General features: G+C 56.1%; 1 protein-coding gene across 1 annotated transcript; it reads left to right on the forward strand.

Moving 5' to 3' along the window:
• Positions 1–430: 430 nt before the first annotated feature.
• On the forward strand, positions 431–7,029 carry LOC128918017 (tektin-3-like; the record flags this gene model as incomplete). The annotated part of the gene is made up of 7 exons (XM_054221842.1): positions 431–1,009; positions 1,565–1,648; positions 2,287–2,357; positions 2,640–2,783; positions 3,646–3,868; positions 5,086–5,240; positions 6,828–7,029. Coding segments are annotated over exons 1-7 (1,458 nt in total), but the record flags the coding sequence as incomplete, so codon positions are not given.
• Positions 7,030–10,737: the final 3,708 nt, after the last annotated feature.

A 10,737-nucleotide genomic window follows, 5' to 3' on the forward strand; every position in this document is an offset into this window, starting at 1 on the left:
GAAAATGACCTCTGGAGTATCAGAAGATCAGCAGATACGCCAGCCAAAAGAAACAAAGGAACAGCAGAGAAGGAGCAACTCCGGTTTGACTGGATTGACACATTTAAGGAAAAGGAAGGCACGGTATCTGTCATTCTCCTTACGGCCGTGATTTGTCTTTCTCCGCATTCCAAGACCTGATGCTAGACACTAACAACAAAGTCAAACGCTTTTATATACAAATGTTTGGGATGCTGTCAGGAGGGATTTGTTTTCAAGGGGTTTAGGCCTGTTCAGGCGCTGTGAGGGCGCTCTGTGCGTCGCTGTTTGTGTTTGAAGTTGCGGGTGTTGCTGTAAGAAGTAAGGCAAGTGCAGGAGGTTGCTGAGGTTGTCCTCTCTCTCCTCCTCTGTGCAGGACACGGACGGGACACACGAATAGCAGCGGTGGAGCATGGAGTCTGTCGGCTCTCCCCTACCAGCAAAGTTCGCCCATCCCAGAGCCATACCCACCAGGTTTCTCCCTGCCATCCACACCATGGCGTCAAGCTATAAGAACCGATTTCCTTACCGCCCCTTGCCTCAGAGCTACAGCCTCCCCTGGATGCCCAGCACCTACTACAAAACGGCTGCCAGCAAACCAACTTTGGCTGCCTTTTCCAAGAGTTCCCAGGGGATAACCGACGGCGAGAAGCTTCCATCTGTTTCCACCAGAACCACCGTCTTCACCCGCTACACCCCTGAAGACTGGTACAAGTCCAACGTGACCAATTACAGGGAGTCGGAGACCTCCCAGAAGAACGCGGAGCGCCTGAGAGCCGATACCTCCCGCATCATTGACCACAAATACCAGCAGACCAAGAAAACGCAAGTAGAAAGCACCAAAAACCTGGGAGTGCGCGCCAATGACATCGCGTTTTGGAAATCGGAGCTCTGCCACGAGCTAGATGAGGTGATCGGGGAGACCAACGCGCTCACAGAGGTGAAGACCAGGCTGGAGAGAGCCTTGGCCGAGGCGGAGGCCCCTCTCCGGGTAAGCACCCGTCCCAGCGCGCTGCAAGCTGTAGCCTACTGCTGAAACATCTGCAGCCCTTCAAACGTCTCATTAAGTTTCACTGCAGCTCCAGAACGTCTAGAAAGCTTTTATTGAGGCCATTAGTTAAGTTAGTAGTAAACAAACCCCCCTTGCCATCTGCTGGATCCCCTATCAGCACAGGCTGAGCACGTCAGAGCAGCGTTTGCTTAACTCAATATTTTTAGAAGCCGTACATCCAGAATCCCAGTTTGGGAGACAAAAGCCCATGTCTTACCACGAGGCTCTGGCGAGGTGGGCATCAAGGCTGACACAGGTCCCCCGTTTCAGCTGTGGCTGCACCAGGGACACGTCTGCTCCCTCATGATGGTTTAATGCTGATGTTGCAGCTCGGCTGCTCCTTGTCAGCAAAACCAGCTGCCCCGGGCCACTTTTTTCCCCTCTTGTCATCTCCGTGCCCACCTAGAGTTTCTTTTCTTACATTATTGGAGATGGGGACAGTCCCCATAGAGAGCCCTGCCCCTGCAGCCAGCGGTGATGGCGTGTCCCCAACAGGTCGCTCAGGAGTGCTTACTTCACCGGGAGAAGAGGATGGGCATCGACCTGGTCCATGACAACGTGGAGGAACAGCTCTTAACAGTAAGTTGGGTAACTCAGATCATGCGTTGAAGCTATTTTTACCGGATTTCAAAGCTATGGGATTTGGAGCACTGATCACCTGCCTCCAGCAGCCGGAGCTTCACAAAGGCAATGGGTTTGTGCTGAAGTCAAGTGAGCTGAGAGCAACACACTTCCTCCAGTGGAGCTGAATGTGTCTCAGAAATTCAGCCTGGGCATTTACACCGAAGTCAAGTCCATCTCCTCTTGTCCCGTACGGATGGGATTCCTCCTGGGGAGGAAAACAATTTGGGAGCAAAAAGGGCAGGTGCTGCTCTGGGGACGGAGGTGTGTAGTGGTCCAGGGAACCACTCTGCCTGTCCACACCAGGATGTGTCCCTGTCCGTGCAGTGGAACTAACCACCGCTTGACACTGAGGTCAAGGTGAAAAAATCCTTATTGACCCACCCTGAAAGGGAACGCAAAGGCCGTGGCTGCAGCCACAGCACCCTTCTGTCCCCTCCAGGGCACTGGGCGAGTTTTCCTGCCTGTTTGCTTTGGGCAGGAAGACAAGCAGGCAAGTTCGTGCTGTGTGCAGGGTTGGAGAGGTCCAAGGGGAGGAGTGTGACCAGGACGAGTGAGGATGGACACTGATGGGGTCCTCTTTTGCCTTTGCCCAGGAAGTCGATGTCATCAGGTCGTGCCGGGAGAAGATGCAGCAGTTCCTGGAGAAGGTCAAAGCCCAGATCACGTAAGGAGGAGCTCCTTCTCTCATGTCGTAGGGCTGATGTGCATTTGTGGTCACAGCAGAGCCCCAGCAGAACCCCAGCAGATGTGAACCCCCAGAAGAAGCCTGTCTCTCCCCACACCCCGCAGGCGTAAAGCCCATGGAGGCTCCATGGCATGCGGGCGGTGATGCTCGTGGGAGGACAGAGCTGCGCGGGGGGGCCGGGAGCTGCTGTGGGGAGTGGAACGGGGAGGAAGCCATTCCACCCGTACGTCCCCACCGATGGCTGCTGTTTGCATGTTGAAGGTCCAACCGGGTGGCCCAGCAGAATCTGGAGAAGGATCTGGCCAACAAGCAGGTGGCCCACCGGATCGACGACAGGTGCCACCACCTGATGAACACCTCCCAGGGCATCAGTTACTACCGAGGGGTGGAGCAGGTCGATGCCACGTGAGTGCACGCTGTCGGTCCCCAGCAGCAAGCTGTCCCCGGGATACGCGGTGCCTCTCCCTGGCAGGGAGCTGCTTGTCCCCAACCCAGATCCATCCGGCCTGGAGACACCTCCCTCAGAGCGGTCATTTCTCTCCGCTCCCCGGAAAGGGAGCACAACCCTCTGCTGACAGTTGGATGCCAAACATCCAGAGGGTGAAAGCCAGTCCCACCTCATTAAACATTCTACCAGGGGTTGAGAGATCAGCCTGCCAAGTAATTCAGCGGAGCACCTCTGCTGAAACAACTCACTAAGTTTATGCATATTTTCAAAGATGTGTCTTAGTTGTTGCCAGGCGATGTTTATACTTTTCAAGGACTCTTTTCAGCTTCCCATAGAAGTGAGGAGGAGCATAGGCAGAACAAGGGAAAGGCCAATGGAATATTCCATACCATAGATGCCATGCTCAGGATATAAATGGGGGTTGGTGCGGGGTGGGAATATGCGGTCGGGGCTCGGGAAGGTGCCAGTTCACTGGGTGGTGAGAGTGACTTGTGTCATTATTATTATTGTTATTATTATTATTATTATTATTATTATTATTGTTCGTTTCTGTTACTGTTCTATTAAACTGTCCTTATCTCCACCCATGAGTTTTTCCCTTTCCCTTTCCCCTCCTTTTCTCCCTCGTCTCCCTTCTGGGGGGGAGGGGGAGAACTGCACCAGCGCACGCGTGGTCCTGGCTGCTGGCTGGGGTTAAACTATGACATACAGTCCAATTAAAAGTGTAGATTTAAGCTATAGTGAATCCACGCTGCTCCCTGGCAGGGTCCATGCCTGCCCACATCCAGCTTACCGGGGGCCTCTCCTTTTCCCCGCCAGGATCTCGGTGCCGCAGTCCTGGGCCAAGTTCACCAACGACAACATCCTCCGCTCCCAGAGCGAGCGGGCGGCCTCCGCCAAGCTGCGGGACAACATCGAGAACCTGCTGGCGGTGACGGACAGCCAGATGTGGCGGCAGTTCAACGCCGTGAACGTCGCCTTCACCAACCGCATCGCCGAGACGGCCGATGCCAAGAGAAAGATTCAGACCCACCTGGCCAAGGTAGCCTGAACCCCTCCCTTTTGGTGTGACACTGTCACTTCCCGGTGACACCTCCAAAGCGCGACCCTCCACGCAGACCTGGCCCCAGCAGAGGAACGGTCACCACAAGAACCTGGTTATAGCATCATTTAGAATCATAGAGCCATAGGATGTGTTGGGTGTGAAGGGACCTCTCAAGGCCACCTAGTCCAACCCCCTGCAGTCAGCAGGGACATCTTCAACTGGATCAGGTTGCTCAGAGCCTCATCCAGCCTGGCCTTGAATGTCTCCAGGGATGGGGCCTCCCCCACCTCTCTGGGCAACCTGGGCCAGGGTCTCCCCACCCTCAGTGCAAAGAACTTCTCCCTAATGTCTCATCTAAACCCGCCCTGCTCTAGTTGAAACCATTGCCCCTCGTCCTCTCGCTACATGCCCTTGCAAACAGCCCCTGCCCAGCTTTCTTGGGGACTTTCTTCTTGGAGCAGGATGAGTTGGCAGTGTAATTTCATCCCAAGGGATACTGCCCGTTGCTCATCCCAGCTGACAGCCTGCTAGCACAGGGATTTCCAGCAGAAAATGCCAGCGCTACTTGCATCAGCGCTAGTTACTTCAGAGGCGCTGGCTGCCCTGCAGAAGGTCTTTACTGGGACTCTGCTGGGGTGTCTGCTGTGGGGTTTGCAGCTTTGCTGCTCCTCCAAGGACGTGTTTTCGGTCTCAGCACTCTGTGGTTGCTGCACAGGTATCGGTGTGTTTGCTCCGCCAAGCAGATGAAGTGGAGATCAGCCATGGGCAGCAGGCTCGCACCACTGGCTCTCATGGAAAGCTGCCTGAAAAGTGCTCGGCACAGATTAACCGAGCAGAAACTGGGCTTGCAGCATCGCGGGCTGGTGCCACATCCTTCAGCGAGCATCCACCAAAAACCTGCCCTCTGTTAGTTGCTAGTGATGGACGATCAGTTCCTGCAAGCAGTAATTTTGGGGAGCGGGTAATTCAGTAGATCCATCACTGCTCCAAAACCTCCTCTGATGTGACAGCAAGAGCAAAGAGAGGCTTTTCCCCGCAGAGAAACGGCTGCTGGATCTGTGCCTCCATCTATGGCAGAGTGAGAGCAGTCTGAGCCCGGGGCCTGCTAATTGAACTTGGTTTTTTTCTGCAGATGGATGGCAGAAAAGGGAAATCCCGTTGCCGCTGGAGAATATATTTGTTAAATTTATGCATGTGTTTCTTTCTTACGCCAGACAGTGCAGGAAATATTCCAGACGGAGAGGAATATAGAAGCCATCCAAAAGGCCATTAGGGACCAGGGGCCTCCATTAAAGGTGGCTCAGACCCGGCTGGACCAGCGCACTCGGAGGCCAAACATGGAGCTGTGCCGGGACACTGCCCAGCTGCGGTAAGGCAGGAGCGCGGGGCCGGCGGGGACCTCGAGGGCTCACGGGTGGTAGCACTCGGGAGCATCGCTGGATGACAAAATTAATCATGGGGGGTTGCTTTTTTTTCCTAAAGAGTCCTTCCAGAAGTGCACCGACATAATCAAAAGCAATGAGCGGGTATCCCAGCCTTTGGGTGCTGGGAGAGCTCTGCGCCCACAACGGAGGCTGTACCCCATGGCCGGGGGCGGCCTGATGCCACCCCATGAGGGGCTGGATTTTTCCTACTTGCGTCAACCCCGTCTTCTCTCCTGCCTGCTTCCCGGCGGCTGGATGGGCTCAGGTTTGAAGGACAAGCCCTTTACTCTCCAACAGGCTCATGCTGAGAGCTCTTAGGTCCTTCCTTTTGGGTAACCGCAAGGGTGCAGCTGCTGTGCAAGGTGCTGTGTCCAGTGCTGGGCTCCCCGGTTCCAGAAGGACAGGGAACTGCTGCAGAGGGGACAGCAAAGGGCTACCAAGAGGATGAGGGGACTGGAACACCTCTCTTGTGAAGAAAGGCTGAGGGATTTGGGTCTCTTCAGGCTGGAAAAAAGACGCCTGAGGGGGCACCTTCTCAACGCTTATCAATACTGAAAGGGGGGGTGTCAGGAGGATGGGGCCAGGCTCTTCTCAGTGGTGCCCGGGGACAGGACAACGGGTAACGGGCACAAACTTGAGCATAGGGAGTTCCACCTAAACAAGAGGAGGAACTTCTTTGCTGTGAGGGTGGCAGAGCCCTGGCCCAGGCTGCCCCGAGAGGTGGTGGAGTCTCTGTCTCTGGAGACATCCCAAACCCGCCTGGAGGCGTTCCTGTGCCACCTGCTCTGGGTGACCCTGCTCTGGCAGGGGGTTGGACTGGGTGATCTCCAGAGGTCCCTGCCAACCCCCGCCAGCCTGGGATTCTGTGCACCACATGGAGAAGCAGTGAGGGCTGTCCTCACCTCCCCTGGGGACACTGGAAATCCTGTCAAGGACAGAGGGAGCTCTTTGGCATTGCACCCCGAGGGGCTGTGGAGGATCAGGCACCCTGAACTTCACACCTCCTCCTGGCAGCCCGCTGGGTGAGGCTCCCTGGGAAGCCTTTTCAAAGCAATTTAAACCCAGCCCCAGAGCCTGTTTAGCATCTCTCACGCCATCCTTTGTTCCATCCTCCACTTGTTTCACCTTCGCTTTTAGCCTCTCCCAGCTGTCCTCTTTCGCTGCGTGTGCACCTGTGGGTGTGGGGAGGACCCTTGCACGGGGAAATCCAGGAGGGGGAGCCAAGAAAGCCACAAAACCAAACAGGAACAGGAAACGACAGCTGCTCGTCCCTCTGCTTGGTGGCACCACCTGCTCTGGCAGACGCGGCTGCGCGTTGCCGAAGCCTTCGAGCTTCACCGTGCCTCCCCGCCGAGACCCCGAGGAGCTCTGCCCTCAGCTTCCCCATGGATCTGCCACAAACAGGGGGGGTCCGAGTGAGTCTGAGCACGCTGAAGGGGGAAAACCCATGCAAGAGGGGCCCATCAGCAATGCCATGCTAGAAACCACCCACGTGATGGGACTTCTAATGAGGGCTCCTTGCTGTTTTCCAGCCTTGTCAACGAGGTCCGCGACATCCATGAGACGGTGCAGACTCTTCAGCAGCAGCTGAGAGACAGCCAGGACACCTTGCAAATGCTGGTTCGCGCCAAGGCCGTCCTGCAGCATGACCTGGCCGTCAAAGCCAACTCCCTGTTCATCGACCAGGAGAAGTGCATGGCGATGCGCAAGACCTTTCCCAGCACCGCGCGGCTGCTGGGTCCCATCTAGGCTGGGCTCAGCCCACCCCACGGCATCCATTGCCGGAGTTATCAGTTTTCTCTATATGTTATAAATAGTACATGATTAAACTTCCACTTCCTGATAGAAGCCTGGGTAGAAATTAAATTATCGCTTTGCATGTCACATGGTCTACCTGGAGTATTTTTTTTTTCCCTTTGGTTTTTCTCTTTCCACTGCTCTTTCACGGTGTGCCAGAAAGTAACTGAAAATATCCTGGATGCAACTAAGAGTAAATCCACCCATGGGGATTCATTCCTACCCATTCGGTCTGCGATTTTAGGAGAAAAAGTGTCGCATCCTCCTCCTTTGGAGACTGATGTGGAAAAAGCACAGGGTGAAGCCATGTCTCAAATCACCTCCTTGTCCTCCATGGGCCTTAGCGTGGCTTTTAGGAGGATCTGCCCCATGACCTTCCCAGGCACAGAGGTGACGCCGACAGGTCAGTACCCTCCTTTCCACCCTTTTTAAAAATGGGTGCATTGTTTCCCTTTTTCCAGTGCCCGGGGACTTCACCTGATGCCATGACTTTTCAAATACCACCTTCTTCCAGGAACACCCCTTGATTCCTTTGGGGTATTGCACTGGTGTTTCCCTCCTGGCTCCTGTGACCTCAGGAGCCCCCGGCTCATCTCTCCAAGACTTCAAGTGTGAGGCAGCGTCACCAGCGCGTCTCAGAGCAACAGGCCCTCGCTGGCACCCTGTCCCTCCAACCTTGGCATCTCATCCCACAGGGACAGCCCGATATTGTCCCCCTCTCCCTTCAAGCCTTGTTTAAAGCTCTGTCAATGAGCCCCGCTACCTCCTGAGCAAAGACCCTCTTCCCCCTTGGAGGTGGGTGGGGAGACACTGGCCCAGGTTGCCCAGAGAGGTGGGGGAGGCCCCATCCCTGGAGACATTCAAGGCCAGGCTGCCTGAGGCTCTCAGCAACCTGATCCAGTTGAAGATGTCCCTGCTGACTGCAGGGGAGTTGGACTAGATGCCCTTGAGAGGTCCCTTCCTACCCAACACATTCTGTAATTCTGTGTACTTTCTAACCACTTTTTTGGGGAAAATATGTCAAGGGCTCTCAAAAGAGGCAGTTAAAGCACTTTAGTTTCTGCAGAGCCCGTTTTGATGTTGGAAATAACAATGCCAATGATGTAAATTAGCTAGCAGGAGTTTGGAGTGAGGCTCCCTGGGTGTGATGGTGCTGTTACCTGAAATAAAAGCTCTCGAAACCAAAAGTAGTTTAGAGAGGAAATACTGCTTTATTTGCCACCAGTCTGAACAGATCCTCCACAGGGAGGTCCTGCAGGCCCAGGTGCCAGAGCATGGCCAGCAGCAGTCTGCGCAGGACCACGAAGTCGATCGCCCTGATCTTGGTCGTCCCGATGGCGACATCCAGCAGCTGGGCCAGGCTGAGCTGGGCCATGGCTGCCGCCGTGCCGGAAACGACAGAGGGACCTGAGCGGGACCTGAGCTCCTGGGGGAGTGGGAGAAAGAGCTGCCCAGGGGGCCCTTTCTGCCTGGGGGAGACTGGGATGGGTGGGAGGGATGGGCAGTCAAAGCCTTCCTCCTCCTCCCCCCCTCGTCCTCGTCCTCCTCCCTGTCCGCGTCCTCCTTGTCCTCGTGCTTCTCCTCCTCCTCCTCCTCCTCCTCTGTTGCCTCCTAGCAGCAGAGTGGTCACAGAGGCGGTGGTACGGGTGACAAGGGACAATGCAGCGTCCCCCGTTGCTGGGCGATGCCCCGCTCCCGGCTGGTCCTTGGGATGCGGTTATCCACAGGCATGGGAGAGGCCGAGGGTCCCGGCTGCCTTTTCCACCTCCATCCCTGAGGCGCAGCTGGCGCAGGCTGATCTGTGGCCGCAGCCAGCGCAGCCCGAGCCCGGGCAGAGGCAGCTCCCTCGCAGGGCTGTCCCGGTCACTCAGCCCGCTCTGGTGACACGTCCCGCAGGAGACCAGGCCCCGCTGGGAACCACCACGAATATTTTTTTTTGGAGGAATCGAAGTGCAAGACAGATTTTACCTTCTCCCTTAGACACCAAAGACTGCTGGTGACAGCACCAACTCCCTTTGGTTTCTAGCATCTTGCTCCAAAGCAAAGAGCCACAGAAGCAGGGAAAAAGAAACACAAATAAACACGAGCTGCCAGACAAGCCTAGGAAGGATTCAAACACTGGGAAAATCTCTGAATCCGAGTGATCTGTCAGACAAGTACGTAGGAAAAGAATCAGCAAGAACTTCTTTTCCCTTACAGCCCTCCAAGCCCGACCATTCCACAGTGGGGGCACTGCCATCTCCCTCCTTCGGTGAGGCACTCCAAGAGAGTTCCCAGGAAAGGAGGCGGGTGGGGAAGCAGGAAAGGGAGCAGAGAGTTGCTCTTCTAAAAGATACGAGAGATCCGTTTTCAGGCACTGGAGCAACAGCCACAGCTGGGCTCCGAGCATCCAGTGGGGCCAGGGGTTGCAGGTGTGGGACGCAGTTGGGATCCCCGGTGACTGGTCCAGCTCTTGCAGGTGGCTTGGGACCCCAGAAGCATCCGTGACCCACCTGGTGCCCACTTTCTCCTATCCCCGGCAGATGGAGGTGCTGCAACCCCCAGCAACACGCCGGCCACACTGCCCAACTTCCCGGGTGCTCTGGACACGTTCTCCAAGCTGTGGACCTCGAAGAGCCTGCAGAACATGAACAGCCCCATCCCCTCCATGGCCTGCTCCCCACGGGCAGCTGCAGCCCCTCTGGACATCCTCGCCCCATGGCCACCAGCCCACCTGGCCCCCGTGCCCCCCACGTGCCCCCCCCGCAAAGGCCCTGGCCACCATGGACGGCCAGAGACAAAGCTGGGTTGGTGAGGGGGGAGAATCGGGGGGTCTGGGCCAGTGTGTTGGGAGCGGGGAGTCCCCCAGAAACACACGGGAATCATTGTCTGGGTCTTGTTGTTATATTTAAGTAGAAGCCTCTCCTCTGCCTTACAACATTCAGCGCGGCTTCTTGCACAGACCCCCCTGAACACCCCCTCACCCCGTCCTCCCTCCCTCTGCACCTCTGCAGGGCAGGGGGGAAGCAGAAGTGGGGGCTGTGATTTGTCAACGTGATGCCCCCCCCAGCCTGTGACCACCGTTCCTGGCCCTTCCCTGGGAAAGTGGGGAGCTGGGGGGGTTTAGTTTTCAAATCAACCTCGCTTAAAACAAGAAAGAAACCAGCCCACCCAAGACCCCAGTAAAAAACAGTTACGAGGTTTTTTATTATTTAAAGAAGAATTATTAATTTAATTATTTATTTAAGATTCATGAACTTAAAAAAAAAATGAAAAATCCCGTTCATAACACCAGCTGTTCCTGGCTGGCTGCCTGGGTGCTGGGTCCATCCCGTGGGGCCCCTGCTCAGCAGGCAGCTGCTCGTCCAGCCGGTCCCTGCAGGTGTGGCCGTCCTTCCCCAGCAGATCCCTCACGTTGTGCTGGAAGGAGAGAGCGGGCTGGCTGAGCCCCGGGGCCGAACTCCGCATCTGGGGAAACTGAGGCACGGCTCCCCGAGATGCTCAGCATCTCCCTCCCAGCCTCAGTCACCCCTTTTGCATCCCCACCATCGTTATTCCTACCTTGCCGGGGAGCAGGAGGGGCTGGAAGGCTGTGGGGGGCTGGAGGCAGTGCATGTGCTGCAGTGGGGTGGTGTCCTTCTGCGAGCCCCCGCAGCTCCGTGGCAC

The sequence above is a fragment of the Rissa tridactyla genome, chromosome 15, assembly GCF_028500815.1.
Source record: "Rissa tridactyla isolate bRisTri1 chromosome 15, bRisTri1.patW.cur.20221130, whole genome shotgun sequence".
Classification (NCBI taxonomy): Eukaryota; Metazoa; Chordata; class Aves; order Charadriiformes; family Laridae; genus Rissa; species Rissa tridactyla.